Here is a 20,048-nt window from a genome sequence, read left to right as displayed (position 1 = left end):
ACAACTTAAAATATCATCTTCAGAAACAATTAACAAAGTTAAGTTAAGCGCCTCATTCAGATTAAATTGCTAATATTTCATTTTAGTACGTGAAAATCCAACCGTTAAATCAAAACTAAGACACTTCCTTTTTTATAGTGCGCATTGTACACAATTGCTCTCTCCCGCAATACAACATGAGTCCTAGTTTTTAAAATTTGACGTTTTCTATACATTATTTATCCGTGTATAGTACATTATATACTCATATATAGTATACTATATAATCGTATATAGTATATTATATATCCGTGTACAGGGTTGTCCCGAATTCATGATACAAACTTTAAGGGTAGATACAGGACATAGTAAAAATCATTTTTTGTACAGAAATGTATGGGCGCAAAGTGACGCGTTGCGGTGCAAACAGTGGAAATGAAAGAAGAGAGAAATAGAGTTATGGGTTGGTTACGCTGCCGGTAGAGGGCTGTAGATGTCTAGCCGCCGTTCAACATAATGCATCTAGAAGGGTAAAGTACCACTCTCTCTATTGTGCTGACGTCTACGAAGGGAGATTTTACGTATGCCGAGAAAGCAGACATGCTGATTATTGATATTACAGCCGTACAAATGGTAATGGTAGAGCTGCGCTACGAATGTATCACGCACAGTTTCGATCAACGAATGACGGATCACAGAATGTTTCAGTGGTTATATCGTCAACTTCTTGAAACAGATTCATTCCACTTCAGCAGGCATGAAGCTGGTTGACGAAGAGCTGTACTCAGTCCAAGCCAGGAAGTAGCCCATCCAGGTTCAAGCCATCTTTAACGTGGGGGCTGACAGACCTGACTCAAGTACAAGAGCTGTTGCTCATCACTTACGTGTGAGACATCAGACTGTTTGTAAAGTGTTAAACGAAAATCTCTTACATCCCTTCCATTTTCAGCGAGTACAAGCTTTGAATCCGGCGGGCTATCCTCTTAGCCTGAATTTCTGCCAGTTTCTTTAATGCGCACAATTCCCATATGTGGGCAACCGATAATCCACGTGCAACGCGACCACTTGCGCATCAACATTGATTCTGTATGCTTTGGCTGGTATTGTCAACGACTTTTTGATTTACTAATACTTTCTACCGACGCGACTTAATGGCGAATGTTATCTTATTTGTTTGGAACAGTTGTTAAAAGAACCACTGCAGGATCTTCCAATCGCCTCATGTGCGCACTTACCCGAATGCCACGTTTGGGGCACGATGGATTGGGAGTGGTGGACTACTCCCTGGGACACCACGATCTCCGGATTTATCGATCCTCGATTTCTTTTTATGAAGACATCTGAAGAATCTTGTTTATACAACTCCACTTCACTCAAATGAGGATCTCGTTGCTCGAATATTACGTGGGATACATTCGGAGCGCAGCTTTGCCATTAACCATTTGCACGGCAGTACATATCTGCTTTTCCGGCATACGTAAAGTCTATCATCGTAGAAGTTAGCACAATTGCGAACTCGCAATTGTTGCAAAAATATTGTGTTTTCGGTGTGTTGTTGCAATATTGTGTTTTTCTGCAATTCTTTCTTCAAATAAGATTGCTTATCTATTTTTGTAGAAACGTTTATCTCGCAATTTTTAGTTTATAAGCTCGTACTTTACTTGATGTCAAAGTAATAAAAAAAATGAACAAATAGAAAATAAAAGAGAATTTAGATGTATCCAGTTATCTTAACATTTATATGAAAAGTTTTAAAAATAAAAAAAATTAAGACTAAAATGGCTTCTTCCCTGTTTCTGCTCATTGTGTCGCATATTCTGTATTCCTAAGGTTAATTTTTTAGGCAGGTACATTTGATTATTGTTCAAAAAATAGCTATGCTTTCATTTCGTTACGTTTTACATATTAATAAAATATGCTCAGATAAAAATTATAATTATATATTTGCTAAACTAAATTATTTATTTTTATCGACTTTATGGAAAACAAATTTTTGGAAGATCAAATGGAAAAAACGGTTTATGTCCATGAAAGCTTATTCTAAAAAGGAACAATTTGCGCATGAACAGGAAGTGCATTTCCACAGCACGGTACATCTTCACTGAAAAATAACTCTCGGAGAGGGTAGAGGCAACGATTTTACATCTTATTGTGGCCCTAGCTAGATCTCGGAGGTTTAAATAAAGGAAAGCTTAGTGCTAAATATTTTTATTAATTTAGAAATAGCTCGTGGACAAACATGAATTTGAATACTTATAAGAAGGAGAAGAAAAAAAGAATCCATTCGGTTCAAAGTCTGAGTTTCGCCTGTTCAGATGGCTCTGTGGTTGCTTGGCGATGTGGTTGCTACATTATTGATTTTACGAAATTTTGTCATCTTCAAAATGTAACAAATGGCTATCCAATATGGTAAAAAATTAGCATAAATCGTTCCCTTGATCTTTAATGAGGAATACGAAGAAAACACGAAGGTTGGTGAGTGAAGCGAACAGGGGCAGGAGTCTTCTAGATTATTATCAAGTCTCCTAGTTTATTATCAAAAATTTTAATTAAAATTCTTTCTTTGCATCTAGGAATGTCATGGATGCTTTGAAAATAGCATTTCTTGTGACGTGGTTTTGCTTCGTTGATGCTGGTATTCTAAAAAGTAGGCGAAGAGAGAATGAGGCGATGGAAACGCTGTTGGCTGTAGGACTTCTCGCCAAAGCTCTATCTGACGCTGACGATAAACCATCGGAAAATCACTGCCCTCCAATGATGACGAAATATATTCATGTGCCAGTGTACACAGAAAGAATTATATTTCTAAAAGAAAATCCTCATGAAGAATTAAGTAAGTAATATTTGAGTAATGAAGAAGTTTGCTTACTATTATGTAAATTGAAGCAGGTGAAGTTAATAAAATGTAAATATTTATTCTTATTAGTTTTAATCTTATGAGGTTAAAATTGCGGCTTTAAATTATATTAAAATATATTTTGCGATGCCTGCTAATTCATGAATTTTTTTCCACTTCTTAATAATCGATAAAAACTGAAAGAAAAAAACTTATTTGAAAAAAAGATTTAAAGAATCAAATTTTTATTATTAATGAAGTTTTAAAAAACATTCATCTTCTTTATATTTTATTATTGTTATAAAATATTTTAAGACATAAATTTTATTTTTACCTTAGTTGCTCTATTTGAAATATCAATATTAATGTTTGAAACAAAAATTAAATATTATAGTTTAGTTATAGTTGTGGTTAGCTTTTCCAATGATAAAATAGTCTTTAAAATCTTCCATCAGGGTTTTAAAAAAGGATTTCTAGAAACTTTTCCGATTGAAGGCTTAAAACTTCAATATAAAATCTTTTTTTTACCCTCAAAAACTACATTGTTACAAAACTCTAAAGGCTATTATTTGGGATTTAAAATCATTTATTGGATGTACTCAGAGATTTAGTTAAAAATTGCAATTGTTTGTACTTTTCTTTAAGTTTAAATTAACGAAATTTTCAATTATTAACAAATCAAGTTCCATATTTGTTTTAACAGTTTAAAGAGTAATATTTGTTTCTATTTTTTATTAAATATTACAGTTAGTTGGTAAAATTGTTTGATCTTTGATTTCTAGACTAATTTCGATAATTTAGCTAAATTTCGTCTTTGGTTATCATGATATTTATTCTATGCTACTATATTCTTTGATATTTAAACGCAAATTTAAAATTTTGTTTGATTTTCTAATACCAATGGTAAGGATTTTAATGTATTTTATTTATTTTAAGTCTTAATCATATAAAGTAGTCAATATTTTAAATCACTAAGACAGAAGCAAATATAGTCTGTCCAAACTAATCAGAATACTTAAGGTTAGGTGCTCTAACCATAAAGAAAAAGTCCTAGCTCTTGAAAATTGGATCATTAAATCACAAATTATTCAGAGTGTTCACTTGTTCATCTTGAGCAAATCATTAAAAAAATCTAATTTAAGGAAGTATTTAGCTAATTAAAAGCTATTTAGCTTCTAAATTAAGTTCCTTTTAAAATACACGCAACAAATAATAGAAAGGTAAGAAAAAAAAATTTATACTTATTCATTGAAAGTACGTTTTATGTCTGCTTTCGCAACTCAAAAATTCTTCTTTTCAAATTAATTAATATATTTTATATTAATTCAATTTCAAGAATTAAGATTTCCTCTTAATTCATGAAAATCCGTCAGTTAAATGAAAAGTTATTAGAGTTTACCATTTTTTATTTATTTCGCACTATTATTTACGTATAGTTTTTTTTTGTTATTATAAATTATTTGTTTTACGAAAGAAGAAAAAAATTGTTCCCAAAAGTAACATAAGAACATTTTGTTTAATTGAAAAATGGTTACGCACTTATTTTGAGTGAACTAGAGGGCATCGTTTTCTACCCTGCTTTGATAATCATAATCAAAGTTAAAAATGATGTAAGAAAAAGTACTTTTTTAGTACATAGACAGACAAATCACTCTGTATTAAGAGCTGCCGCCACCACTGTTTTGGATGTTTAGCTTTACGATAAATTTTGTTTAGCTGCGCAAGCATTATAACAGTGGTCTCCAAGTACCTGTTTGTAAATCTAATGGTACCGGACTGCCCAAGGAACATTAAATTATTCCCATTTAATTTGCTGTGCTGAGTTTCTCTCGGATTTGTGCGACTTTCTATGGACAAACTGGGAACTGAGAGACATGACTTAAGCTGCACCAATGCCGCAAATGTAACTGCATTTTGATTTGAAGGCACGTTTAAATACGGTAACATTAAATTTATGCAATCAAAATCATCTAAAATAAAAACAATCAGCGTCCAACCCCTTTGTCTGAGGGCCGAGAAGAAATTCTCTAACGTTGTCCCATCCTGTGTGATAAAAAGGTTGAGGAGCACTGCGTTATAAGACTTAGAAGTTCAGATTTACGAAGATCCGTAAAAAAACAAGTACGGCAAATTCAATGAAATGAAACTAATGGATATAGCTGCTCTATTGATATGGAATTGAAAATTTAATGGTTAAAAAGGTGGCTTTTGTTTATGAACCTTTCCTAATTCTATTTTTTTTAATAAATTTTGTTTTGTTTGAAACGTTTTTTTTTTTCATTTTCTGACTTTACATTACTCTATGTTTCATTTTGTTTTGAAGCTCAAAATCTGTAAAACATTGAATCTTGAAGTTACGAGGTTGTTCAGAAAAATATGAGTGAGAAAAAAAACCTTTGCGAGATGCCGTGCATCCCGTAGAAATGCAAGAAATGAATTGAAATTTTTGAAATGTCTAAGAGAGTCATTTTTTCTGGGCGGGTCTTGAAATTGCACTGGAATTTTAAAAAATTCTAACAATTTCAGTTCATTTAAATGAAATTCATGAAAAAAATTTCAAATTAAAACTACAACTACTACTAGAATTACCATTAAAGTAACATAAATAAATAAAAGAAATACACATTAATTAAATTTATTTAAGCTTTTATTTGTACTTTTCTGAAAACATGTTCTTTCAATGATGATAATTTAAAAAAAAAATTTTTTTTAATCTTTCCCTTAAAATAGTTAGAATGAAACAAAACCCTTTTCTTTTTCAACCGAGATAATTAAATATACAATCCTTTTTATCTCTTCGCAGTTAATTAAAAGAAAAAAACGATAATAATACAAATTAGTTTACTTTTTTATAGTTCCAGAAAAGCGAAGATTATCATATTTTAAATATATGTCGAAAAAAAGCCCCTTTATAAATTTAAATTAAAAGCAATAATATGATTGACGTTATAAAAAGAAAGATATATTTAGAAGAAAATATTCTTTTGAAATAAAGCAATCCTTTCTTATAAGCTTACGTATTTATTTTAAAGTACATAATTAAAAATTATTTCAAATACAATTCCCTTCTGTTTCTTAATTTGTTTTTTTAAATTTATTTATTTACTTATTTATTTGACTTTTTTTATTTGTTTGATACGTTTCTTTATTTATTTATTACATTATTTAATACATTATTTATACATCATAATGCTATTATATTTTCTCGCCATTCTCATACACTTATTTATTTTTTCAAATAAGATAATTTTCTTATGCATTTCGTATTCCTTTTAAATAATAGTTTAATTTTTAAAACTTATTTAATTTCTTTTGTTTCAGATTATGCTTCCAGCAAAGAAATGTGGAAAAGAAGAGACAGTGAAGAAAACATGGTATCTAAAGAGGCAGATACAACTGTGAAAATAACCGAAGAAATAAAGAAATGAAATTAGTTTAAGCAAGAATCGGTCATATAATCAATACGTTAAATCCTCAGAGTCATAATATAATACTGAGCATTAATCATAATATATATAACAAGATCAAATTAGTCTTCTAAGATTCAGATTGTACATTATCATCATAGATATACTTTATTTATCTTTAATTTTTAGATAAAGAAAATTAATCTATTTTACAAAGCTATGATATTAACTTAATTAATGCTGGATAGTTTCATTGATAGTGATTGATCTTCAGGATTTTATAGATTGTCAGTATGGCCATTAATGAACAAAATATGGATTATTTTGATTAAGGTAATTCAATTACCATCTTATTTTGTTTTTAAAAAAGTATGTTTTTCATTTTTTATGCAAAATAAAGCTTCTTTAAGAATTTTCTTCTGAATTTTAATAAACCTCTACTCGGTTTTAGCTACTATTAGGAATTTCTTTAACAGCATTTTCTTATTTTTTGCTATATTTAAATTTTTCTTTTTTGCATATATTGCTTTAAATATAAAATCACTTTAAAAAACTGTAATATAGCAATAAAAAAGCACTCTTGAACTATATTAAAGAATTCGCATTTACGTGTACCTTCCAAAAAACTCAAAGGATCTTTGTGGTAAATTTTGATTTTTCATGAAAAACTATAAATAAATCTCATTGAGCAGTTTGTAGAACAAAATACCTCATATTAAAAATATAATTTTTTGTATAATATGTTGATCTTTATGTAAGCCATTATATGTGCTGTGCTTTTTAATGTCAAAGAGCAAGTGTTGACATTTGCTATAAATTTTACGAAGCCAAACTACTATATCATATATTATACATTTATAATTTTACATGTTTATTCATTTAAAACTGCAGTGTAAACCCCTATTTGTGAAAATATGCTCATTTTGTTTTAACTCATTTACTCAGGATGGTCCGAGAAAAAAAAGGACCATCCTGAATAAATTTTCAAATAATGATCTGATCTTCACGTTCTAGGACTTAATCTTAATGGTTCGAGGGGTTGACCTCAAATGTGTTAAATCAAATTAGTGCAGAAATAATTTTAAGTTACGAAATAAAGCACAAAAACGCACTTCTTTGAATAAATATACCATTTTTTCAACGATTTGGATTTCCGATCCCCAAAATATAGGGGATAGCCGCAATCTGGGAAATATGATCCCCATAGTTTGGTCAGGAGAGAGATCCAAAGTTTGGACCCTTTAATGGTAATTTTGCTGTTGAGTTTTACGAGATTTTTAAACGAAATGAATAATTTGTACACACCTTATAATAATTCCATATAGATGATTCCATGCAAAAAATTAAAATGCAGAAATGAAAAAAAATTGAATTGTAAGGCATACACTTCTTTTAAAGCGTTTTAAAACATGTAATTTTACATGGCAAAATACAAAATTTGAGAGAAATCGATAGAATAATTCCTCGAAATTTAAATGCACCACTTTTTAAAAATTCGATTTCTTAGGAACTGTTCAACTGGTTTTGCTCAAATTTTGAATTATGATATGAAAAATTACGTAAAAAATTTTATACCTCAGTATTTCTACTAATATTAAATAAAATAATAAAAATGATAAATATTTTTTGAAAATACCATTTTTGCATGGAATTATCTTTCGGTAAACGGATTTTATAATTGTGTGCAAAAATTTGTTTAATTCGCATAAAAAGTTCTCGATATACGGAAAAATATTCAAAAAATTAAATTAACATTATGAGGTTCAAACTTTTGATTGCTTTTCTGACCAAACTATGGGGACTATATTTCCCAGATTACGACTACCCTCTATATTTTTGAGGTCAGAAATCCAAATCTATCGTAAAAATGGTATGTTTTTTTCAGAAAAAATGCGTTATTTTAATTAGCATATTTGAGGTCACCTCCTAGAACTATCAAGATTGAGTTCTAGAACGTGAAGATCCTATCATAGATCAAAAATTATTCAGAGTCTGTTTTTTTTTTTCTCGTTACTTTTCTTCTTGGCTCACTGTACATACTCATTTGTTGAGCTCATACTCATTTTATGTTGATCTTTTTCGATCAAAATGTTTCCTTTCATACACTTGCGTTTAATTATAAATAATTGCTAAAATTGTCGGGATTTAAATTGGTATTTAAGCTTAGATAATTTGAACAATATAATACTTATTTATTCACTGATGCGTTTTTCTGAGCAGCCACAGCTTTGATTTAATTCTTCTTGAAACTAGGCACTGAAATTATCTGTTCTCAAAAGAATTCCTACGAACAAGTGGATATTAAAGTTATGCAGCAATACTTGTATTTTCTGTTTCAACAGAAATCAAGATCATAAGCTAAATTGTGTCACAAAGCAGTGTTGTTATTTATATTTAAAACTATTCATTGTCATTAAAACCTTTTAAGTGTCACAAAAGATACATAATGGTGGGAATAGACAAGCCATTTACACATTATTATATCTTGGATGAGCTGAAGTAAAATTATGTCACTGAATTGATTTAACAACTAATGTGCAACAAGTTGAAAAAAATTATTTGTAGGGAAATAAATTAACTTAATTTTAAAAGTGCCTTTTTATACCACTTGGTAGAAATAGTATTATTCTGATATCTGCATATTACATTATGTGCAGAAAACATTGCAATACTTATTGATCCTAATATAATTAAATTATTGATTAACTTTTAGAATATTTTTTATGAACATTTCGTGTAAATTGAACAAACAGTGATATAACTATAAATTGTTTATGTATTGATATTTTGTATGATTGATACTTTGTATAAATTGAACAACAAACACTATAAATTAATCAAATTTCTGTCCTTATGGTCCTTTATTGGACAATGCTGCAGTATGATTATACATATAGTTGAAAAAATCTACTTTGTTGTCAATAAAGTGAAAAATTGTTTGTAGTTTTATCTTGGATTGTATGTAATTGGCAACATTAATCATGGCAGCGTTATATTATCATGATATCGTCACATATTTCCATAATTATGCATAAATTAAAAATAATTTTGAAGGCCCAAACTTTAAACCAATTTCAAAACTAAATTGTCATGACATTATTTTAGACAAAGATGTTTCAAACTTTATTTTAGAAGCTATGAAGCAAAATGCTCCCAAATATGCGTTTATTTACACACTCAAATATTTTTGTCAAAATTTGTTGTGCATTCGTGTGCATTATCAACTACAAAACTTAAAAGAGTTAGGAATTTCTTTCATTATCATGTAAGGTGCAAAATTTATTCTTGATAACTAAATTGTAAACATTATTAAACAAAGAATATCAAAATTTAATTAAAAGAAGAAAATGAATGAAGAAAAAATTGAAGAACAGTTACAGTTAATTCTTAACGTTATTCTGAAAAAAGTTTCAGTACATCATACGGAAAAAATCGATTTTAATTTAAAATATTTCAATCAAATCCTTCTCGGAATGAGTTTTATCAACTGATTGTAGTCAAATAAATTATTATCACAAGAAATTTCATTACCAATACTTGATTGCATCATTGATCACACCAAGAAAGAACCTTTTCAACTTGTTTTTCCCTCCTCCTTTTCAATATTTTAATTTTTTTCGAAGTTGCAAGTTTGATGGCTTTTAGAATAACTAGGGTCAGTAATTTTTGATTTGAAGCAAAAATTATTATATTAATGAGGAAAACAGAGAAAATAAGAACTAATAAAATATAATATTAAAAATTAATTATGTAAAAATTGTAAAATTTTCAATAAAGTCATTTTTAAAAGTGTAAAAATTATTATTTTTTGGCGAATAAATATACTATTAAGTACACGAATACAAAGCACAACGCAACATGTGAATTGGAACTTACAAAATTAAAATTTAAAAATTTTTATACCAGATATTTTCAGTTATTACATTTGAATACCAAGTATTTAGAATTCTATAACACGCGTAGAACAATAAAATTAATACAAAATTTTTTTAATGCTCGGAATTCGAAACGAAAAAACTCTTTTCCTAACAATTTTGTAATTTCCAAACATATTTCTAGGCGACAAATTTGACTCCCATGCTTATGATTCGAGTAACATTTGTAGAACATTTGGCGAAAACTTTCGCCATACCAACATACACCCTAAATGAAGTAATGATCAAAGTAATACTTGCTTATATTTTTTTGATTTTCGTAAACAGCTTTAATAAAATACGCAAAATTTGGAATTAACATTGAATAATCCACACTTTCAAACGCATTCTGACATTGATTACTGAGTTCTTTTCCAGGTAACCTTTCTAATTTTGAGGGTAAAAATTCCACTCTGTGAAACGAAGCTATTTTTAATCAAAAACGTATAGTTTTGTGGGGGAGCTTGTAGCTTAAAATATCATCTGTGCAAACTTATTAGTTAATTAATTAGTTTAAAAGTTAGCCCTTCTAACCATTAAGAATGCATTAAGTACATGATAATCCGGTCATTAGATCAAAAGTTAAAGAAGTTAAAGTGTTCAGATTCTTTATCTGCGTGTCATTTATAGATTCATTGTTCACAAACGTATTTTTTTAGGAAAAATGAATTCAAAAATTTTATTAAAATGAGAAAAAATAGCATTTTTAGGGATATTTTTTCACCACTAAAATTTATTTACTCTAAAACCTCCATTCCACTCCTTATCTATAAAGTAATTTAATAAATCTTTATTTTTCTCATTCTCAGTATTACTGTAAATTTGCAAATTCTTCATTGTTCAAGCTTAAAAAGTTAAAACACTTTAGATTTTGAAAACCAAGGCACTTTATTGAATAGTGAATAACCACTTTAGTGGTACAGCTGCAGCACATAACTACAGCAACGAAAATAAGCTTAATTTTTCCTTTAGCAATAAAAAGCTTCTTACATTAAATTCTTATCCTCAAAAAATCCTTTTCATCCTCACATTTATCTTCATCGCAGTCAAATTCAAAATTTTTTTAAATTAAACTACAAAAATCTAAAAGTTCTTTTGCATTTAATACTTCACTGTGTCAATGTAATCTTTACATACCATTATAATTAAATTTTCTCAATCAAATAAATATAAAATCTATGGCTGTAAAGGCAAGTATATTTCCATAAAAATATAATTATTGGAACAATTAGTCGTTATTTTTATTTGAAATGATTAAATAATCTAAAACATGGAGCTTTAAAATTTTTACATCCAGCTTTCGTAAGTAATTTCTTTTTGAAATTTTGTAAATTTCTATTAAAACTTATGACTTCGTTTTAGAATCTTTCTTCATTTTTCAGATTTCAGGCTGTAAAGTTTTTGAGAAGTATCAAACTATTTAATTTAAAAGTACTTGAAGATTTTATATTATACTTACGTATATCTTGTTCAGATAGCTTTTTCAAGGCTACAAGTCAAACAATACTCATGCCACGCCTTGAAGTTATTAAGTCTTAACATTTTAATTTTTACAAATGCCTATATTTTATTATAATCTTTAGATCACACAGATATATTCCACACCGCACAGACCAATACTTCACATGCAAGTTTCACATTTTTTTACTTCAATTTCACTGAGTTCTATTCTAAGAGGAATTAATAAACTTAATCGCAGACAAAAATACTCAAGCTAAATTAGCAAATTAAATTGTTACTTTGAAAGAAGTATATTAAGAGCAGACGAAAATTTCAAATCGTTTCAAGACAACTTTCAACAAAAAAATAATAATAAAATAAAAATTAAATTAACAAAAAATTAAATAAATAAAAAATAAAAACTGATCTGTGTATACTTACCGGATATATGAGATCACTTTTGATTTTTAGAGAAGCGTTTCACTGATAATATTGTTATATAGATGTGTAAACTGATGTCACTTCACTTATCTGTCCACTTTAAATCCATCTCAGTTACAGATTCAATCAACAGGAATACTTTTCTTTTGGGAAAAGCATACAAATCGTCCAATAAGAATAGTGCAAACTGAAATTAATTGAATAATAGTGAAACACTGATCTAGTTCTGTCTCTCTCTGTAGTATTCTCATTTATTGCACTAAATTGCAATATTTTTGCTAATTTTTCACTTATTTGATTATATCTTGATTTAGCTATTTCATCTAACTTCAAGCTTCATATTTCTTAATTTTCGCTCAAAAGTTATATACTTTTATTTCATGTGTAAGAAAAAATTTAAAATATTTACTAGTAATAAATGTCTTTGATACCCTGTGTAACATTCACATTCAAAATGATTTCTATACTAAAACATGCGTATCTTGTGGATTCTGGTCTGAAAATAAAAGAATCTGTAATTATTTATTTTTTGGTAATGCAACACTTTCCCCAAACTCTACCGTTTAGTTTGGCTACTTTACGCATTCTAGCGGCTCACAATAGCAATTACAGGTAAAAAGAAGTTGCGCTTATTGACAGTTTGATCTTCAACTCAACAGAGGCTTTATCTGCTTTCCCGAAGTAAAAGGTTCCCTATGGATTCGAGGCGCTTCAGAAAGCAAGTAATCCGAGAATTCACTTGCAACGTAGCAATTTTTTTTTGCGAATTTTCTTCAAACGGTACGCGATGAACAATTTTGGTTCCGATATATGAATTCAGCACCTTTTGATTAAATAATATCACATAATTTCATTAAAAAAATCTTTTAAAAAAAGACCTTTTAAAATTGTGATACAGTGATATTTTGTTACAATGTGAGTTATTTAGTTCTAAAACAGACTAACGCTCATATATAAAAGTTTGGAACCGCATCTTTTCTCCCGAAAACATATCGGTTTGCTATATTGAAAATTACATTTTCCATTGTTTGAATCTACCTGTGTTACTTTCACACCTTTTCTAATTATTTTACCTTATTCCCAAGTCAGGAACTGTGATTTAAAGAGCCAATTAACTTCATTAGGTAACAAATTATTAATTTCTAATTTATGTTCCAGAAAACCACGCTTCAAGTGTCGAACTTTAAAATTTAATTTAAAAGTAATTAATAATAAAAAATTTAATGCAAAAACAAGCTAGAAAGAAAATTGCTTTGTTTGAAAGTAAAGTAATGCTCAACCATGAAAGTAATTCACGATTATTATGTTGTACTCGCTATGAAACATAAAAATATAACATAATTAACAGATTCATGTTTCAAAAAAGCACACCCCAAATTTAAACTTTATAGTTGAAAATATATTAAATATACAAGTAATTTACAATAAGAGTTTCAAAACAAGCAACAAGTTACAAAACAAAGTATTTTAGAGTAAAATAATGCTTATCCGTGAAAGTAACACACGGTTTTTATGGTATATTGGTTATCTAACAAAAAAACAAACAAAAAAAAAACTAATTATCAGTTTTATGGTACACGCCCCAAATTTTGTACCTTACAAGTTTGTATTTACAGTTTGTATTTAGAAGTTTTGTATTTACAGTTTATAATGTATTAAATAAAAATAATTTCAAGGCAAATAATAAATTACAAAGAAAATTATTTTGTTTTACACTTAAATAAGGATCATCTGTAAATGTTATCCACGGTTTTAATGCATTATATTCGTTTTTTGCAACATAAAAATATTACCTCTAACTTTTTTTTATTACTCAGCTAGGAATTGACAACTTACTCATGCATACGCAAGAAAAACTTCATGCTAATGTTTATCTGTCAATTTATTTATGACAGATGTTTAAAAAAAATTAAGCTGTTCATTGAAATTATCTTTAAACAAATGAAATTTTCTGATATTTTAAGAATATGAAAAAAACTAAATGCAGTAAATTTTAGCTTAAATAACTTAATAACGTAAAATTACCGTAGTTTATGATGACATTTTTAGTCAATAAAAAAAACAGAATTTTGTAAAAAGAAAAAACAGAATTTTGGTATAAATAACCAAATTACTAAAATATAAGAAATTTAAAATATTCATGTGGTAATTTTTCAGTTCATATGGTAGCAGCTTACCAGAAATTCTGGTTCTCATAATTGTTATTATTATAACTCCACATTTTGTAAAGAAAAAAAAACTGAAAAATTAATTTAGCAGAATAAATGATTTTTACGCCGTTAATTATCACGATAAAGTCATAAAACTTTATCTCATTTACTAAATTTCATCACATATTATAAAACTCTATTTTATTTCAGCTTACTAGTACAATTAAAGACCTTTTTAAAAAATTTATTATGTTCCTTTGTCTTGCTTTAAAAAAAATTAAAAAAAACATGTATACTTTTCTTTTACTAGTAACAACGCATTTAATTTCTTTTCTTACGCTCGGTTTTAGAAAATTGAAAATGAAAAACAATTTATTAAATCAAAAATATCTTAACATAAAAAATCGTCCCAGCAATACCTATATATTGTAGCCACAGCAGTGGTGCTTTATAAAAAGTACCAAGCATTCTACTACTAGAATGCCTCATGGGTAGAAATTTGAAATTTTATAAATACGAGAGGATGGTTAAACTGACTGCAAAAGGACGTGATTCGTCTCCCACAGAGGATTTTTTACTTCAGCACTGTGGTCGGTGCGAGCCGATTGCGGAATTCGTATGGACCATTCTTAGCTGATCTTCGAACGCTGGTCACCTCATTGGTGGAAACACTTTTCTACATTTCAATTTACACCTACTTACCATTTTAAATTAGTAAATAATAGATAATTTGTACTTATTTAATATAACATTCAATGCATGATTGCCATATTTTTTTAATTACGTTGCATCGTTTTTTTCAACTAAAAATTACATGAATAATATTGCAATATTTATGAAATAAAATGCATTATAGATAATGTCATAAGTAGAAACATTTTTCTACACACAATTTGTTGTATACTTATCATTCTAAAATCATTTAAAACCAATTATCTTTTCTTGCACTATACATAAGGTACACAATGTATAGTCTACATGTTCTACGTAAGCATATTTTGAAATATTCATGCAGTAATACACTATTTCACGAATCGTAGAAAATCTTTCAACTAGGGTCATTTTCTTACTTTAAATTTATGCTTATCATTTAAAATAAATTAAAAATCATTACATTCTTGTAATCCCAACAATTTATGTCCAATTATGTTTAAAAAAGACACATTAACTAAATTCGAACTTAGATAATAATATGGATTATATTGGATCTCATTAGTAGATGGAAACATTTTCCTATACTTAAATATACACTTGAAATAACCCATTGTAACAAATCCTCCTTGAGATTAAGACTCTAAAATCATGCATTGTAACAAAACGGTTGAAACTAATTCAATTTTCAAATTGGATTTCCGATTCGTAATTATAACGTTAGTTATTGTAATCTTCATATATTATCATCGCTTCATTAGCAATGTTTGTTTGTAGCGGAAGGATTCTGATTGCATTTGAAACTTTGCGAACGGCAGATCATTCTTCGGAAAATTAAATATCATCGAGGAGCAGGAAAGAACAAAAAGATAAAACAGATTAAATATTTAAGCGCAGGAAATAACCAGGTAACAGGGTACGTGTCTCGGAAAAGGAAAAATTGAAATTCAGAGATTCCAGTTACGTTGTTATCTGAATTTTCCAATTCACATATAAAAGAGGTTTTATTAGTAATACAGACATTCTAACTTTCTCTCTCAAGAATTCATTTGAATTGAATCAAGAATTCATTGAATTTGAAATTTTCGACAGGTAAGGCTTTTTGAATACGAGCATAGAAATATTTCATATTTATTTCATATTCTACATTTATGTTCATATTAATATTTCCTATTAAATAATAGAAAGTGTTTTATATTACAACTTAACTTTCTGTAAATTTGTGCAATGCAAAATTAACTTACAATTTATTTTATTCCTTTATATATTAACTTTAATTTTTTTTTAACAAAAATTGATTCTTTAAAAATAAAGCTCGCAACTTTAATAAATTTTAAAGCAGTACATTACTAAATGTCTTTATTAAATTTAATTTACGTAAAAAAATTAAATAATCGTACAAGAAGAAAAAAACTATAGTAAGATAACTATGTTGTATGGTAATGACATTTCTGTTGAAATGAACCATAATTCTGTTTAATAAAATTTGAATATACAGTATTTAAACCAATCATTTAGTACTTTTCCATTTATAAGATAACGACTTATATAATATACTGATACTGATACCGGAAATACTGATTTTCAAAACAATAGTTCTTATTACCACATATTTAGAAAAAACTTCTAAACTAAAAACTAAATTTAACCGAAAAATGTTTTTTTTTTTTCAATACAAAATTACCAAACTTTGCCAAACAATTTCCAAAATATATATCTTATTTTATAAAACAATGTTTACTGTTAATTTTACCAAAGTGCTTTGATTAAATTTTTTAGGTCTGGTGTTTTTGACGATGCATTTTTTATCAGTGTATAGAGTAACAAATATCTCTTTAATTTGTTTCTTTTATTATATATTTTTCTTATTATATATTTCTTTTATTATATATTTCTTTTATTATATATTTCTTTTATTATTTGCTTTTTTTGCTAACTCCGGTTTGATAACAAAATGTAACTCAGTTATTTAAAACTTGATGCAACATCCAATTCTTATTTAAGCCTCTTACAAATATAGTGGCATTTGATAAATATTTTCAGGTCACAGGTACTAGTGCAGAATGTTTTTTTTTCTTCCAATGCCCTCTCGATCACTCGTCTTTCAGGTATCAGTAGGGCAGATTTGTTGGCCCTCTAAAACAATCCGGTCGGCCTAGTGTAGAATATTGATAACTTTATATAGTAGGAAGTAGGAATTAATAAAATTTGAATTTTATACAAACTATAAAATTTCAACACATTTTTCAAAATAAATCCAACAAACACAGCAATTAAATTTCGACACCCGTTATCAATTATTACAACCAATTTTCACGCCTTATCTTTGGTTATAAACAAAATATTTCCCACTAAGGATGTTTTTCCCTATTCAAAGCCTTTGAAAAGAATAGAGCTGGGATCATGATAAAATACTTCAAGGAAAACACACCAAATGAGATTTATGGACTAGAAAAACACTTTTTTAATTTAAAAGAGATTTTCTGTCCTGTGTCTTTTGTTTTTACTTGCATGATTACTTGTGTTATCTATTCTTTAATTTCTAAGAGCTAAATTTATATTTTGGTAATACTTGCTTATATATATATGCATTATTGCATTAAATACATTAAAACATTAAATAATTTTATCTAAAATTATATAAGTCAATTTTTCTTAGATATTACTTCACTTAAAAGGGCTCTAAGGGAATTTGTTTCTTTTTCTCTAATTTCTATGAAGAACATGAATTACAGTGATCAATTGATTAATCTTTTACAAAACTAAGCATTAACTGTATTTCAAAAGCTTAGGAATAAATAAATTTAAATCTCTAATATTTTTATTCCCTTCCTGGATTCAGTATATTATCTCTAACATTCAATCAGCTTCAATGTTATAAATTATAATTATGGCTAAAACAAACAACATTGACATTTACTTAACTTCTTATACATATATATATATTTTTTATTTATGTTATTCTTCATATTCTGAAGCTTCGAAACCTAAAAATATTAATGTACTTACGGACCGTAAAACACTAAATCAGGTACAACGTTTTATGGCGGAACATAAAATATTTATGTCATATATTTACTATCTTTTCCTGTCAAATAAATATATCAATGCAACTATTAAACCAAATTCGTAATTGGTAATGGGTTAAATTTGAGAAAATAAATATTTTGAAAATTGTTTCTATAATTCGATAATTTTTCTGTTTATATGGTTTTGAAAATTATAATTTCTATTGGTATACATTTTTTAAAAAAATACAAAGCTGAAAAGTAAGTTTCTCCGAATACATGGTTTTATGCCATACTCTAAGGTATTCGGAAAATTTTATCACATTTTACCACACAATATAAAAACATATATTATTATTAATTTTACCAAAATCATTTCCAATGCGCTTCTGTAAAACTTAACGAACTTTTTGATATTTCTATAGAACAGAAACACGGTCAATTTTACCATATGCTGATAGTTTTGACCATTCTTTTTCTTTATTGTAGGATTTATAAATTTGTATTTAATATTAGTCAATTTATGTATTATATTATATTTTCTCACTGCTTTTGATGACCAACAAGTACTTTTTTTTAAATGCTTAAAATTTCAGGAATTTCGAGATTTAAAATCATATCTCAAAAACACAAGCATCTAAAAGACACATATCATCACTAGTTTTAAAGTTAACTCTTTTATGGTTATTGGTTTCTTATTAACATTAGTTACTTACTTCTCGCCTTTAACATTTTTGTATTTTTTCTCACTTTAGCTGGTTACAGCAAATGAGCGTAGTTTTTACTACAATTTTAGCGAAAGTCTCATGCACATTAATGACAAATGTTTATTAAATAACTATGATTGTGAAAAATTTTAAGTAATATAAAACCAGGGCGAGCTTTAATTATCCCTACTGTAATAAAAGCTATTGAAATTTAAAGATTTTCTTCATACTAGAAAAGTTATAGGCAAATATTTTGCCCCTTGAAAAAAAATTTGCAAAATATTTGTACAAAAATAGTGATATTAGAAAATTTCTATTAAATGTTTCGAAAACTGTTTATAGTCATTTTCCTCTCGAAAAGCTTTTTAACGAAAATATTTTAGTTTTTTAAAATCTCTTGAACGAAGAAAAATATTTAACTTGGAAAAAGTTAAACAACTAGAATAAACGACAAGTTAATATACTTCAAAAATAATGCAACAAAAAAATAGTATCTTTATAGTTTATAGGAAAATAATTTGGCCATCCATTGGAACACAAAAGAAGATTATTTCAGAAAAGAACCAAATAAAAATGAAAATATTATTTATTTATTTAAACTCTAAATAAAAAGCAGCTTTTATTTACTTAATGTCGAAACTTTATCTATTGAACGCAATGTAGGTTGGTTGAAACTACGCCAGAAATGATACATTTGGTAAAGATATCACTGGTTGGTGAAAAAGTAAAAAAACATGGAAACTCAAATTTAAAGGATTTATTTTTGTTTGCTAATATTAAAACCATCTCCAGCACTAAAAAAGAAAGGTAGGATAAAAATTATCAGCATATGGTAAAAACTATTGAGTTTCTGGCTCCATGAGAGCATTAGAAATTACTGTAACTTTTCCGAAGTGGTTTGGTAATGGCTTTCGATTAAATTATCAATAAAATAGGTTTCATGACCATGCAAGTAAATGCTATTAAATTTGATATTTTTATCATGATACCTTAGAGAATGACGTAAAAAACATTTATTTAGTTAAATTTACTTTTCAGTTTTGTAATTTTGATAAATGTGTGATAATTGGAACTATAGTTCAGTTAATAAAAATATCTAGTAAACGGTTATCATATTAACAGAAAATTTACCAAATGAATGGTTTAACTATCGCATCTTTTGGTTTATTACTAGAATTACGCTTTTTTTCTACCAAAAATTTCATTACCATGCTAGTACGGAAGTTATAATAGAATATTTTTCTCCTTAGGAAAAATGCTCTTGTGAACATTTCGTCAAATTACGAGTTATACGAATTTCACGAGCATTCAATTATATGAATTTCGTCAAAAGATTTAGACTAAAAGTATCCTATTTATTAGGCTTGAAGTATACTACTGATCAAGAAAAGTTAAACAAAATATAAATAGTGTATGAGTACTTTGTCAACTCCACTAATCAGAGGTGCTTGACAAAAAATTACACTAACCCTTGAACCATATAAAGCCCATGTTTTAAAATTCGATAAAATTTTG

At 27.6% G+C, this 20,048-nt stretch overlaps 1 protein-coding gene across 1 annotated transcript; it reads left to right on the top strand.

The window, feature by feature from the left end:
- The first annotated feature begins 2,558 nt into the window (after window positions 1-2,558).
- LOC107436931 (uncharacterized) lies at window positions 2,559-6,325 on the top strand. The gene is made up of 2 exons (XM_016048763.3): window positions 2,559-2,812; window positions 6,137-6,325. The coding sequence occupies exons 1-2, from the start codon at window positions 2,560-2,562 to the stop codon at window positions 6,241-6,243; spliced, it is 360 nt and encodes a 119-aa protein (XP_015904249.2). The 5' UTR covers window position 2,559; the 3' UTR covers window positions 6,244-6,325.
- The last annotated feature ends 13,723 nt before the right edge of the window (window positions 6,326-20,048 follow it).

This window comes from Parasteatoda tepidariorum, chromosome 2 (genome assembly GCF_043381705.1).
Source record: "Parasteatoda tepidariorum isolate YZ-2023 chromosome 2, CAS_Ptep_4.0, whole genome shotgun sequence".
NCBI classification, from domain to species: domain Eukaryota; kingdom Metazoa; phylum Arthropoda; class Arachnida; order Araneae; family Theridiidae; genus Parasteatoda; species Parasteatoda tepidariorum.
Note: the sequence above shows the minus strand (reverse complement) of the source record. Positions and strands in the feature narration are given on the sequence as shown.

Bases quoted from the DNA above. Each gene is read 5' to 3' on its own strand.
- LOC107436931 (XM_016048763.3), top strand. From the start codon at position 2,560: ATGGATGCTTTGAAAATAGCATTTCTTGTGACGTGGTTTTGCTTCGTT. The intron at 2,813-6,136 runs GTAAGTAATATT...CTTTTGTTTCAG, and splicing joins AAATCCTCATGAAGAATTAA to ATTATGCTTCCAGCAAAGAA.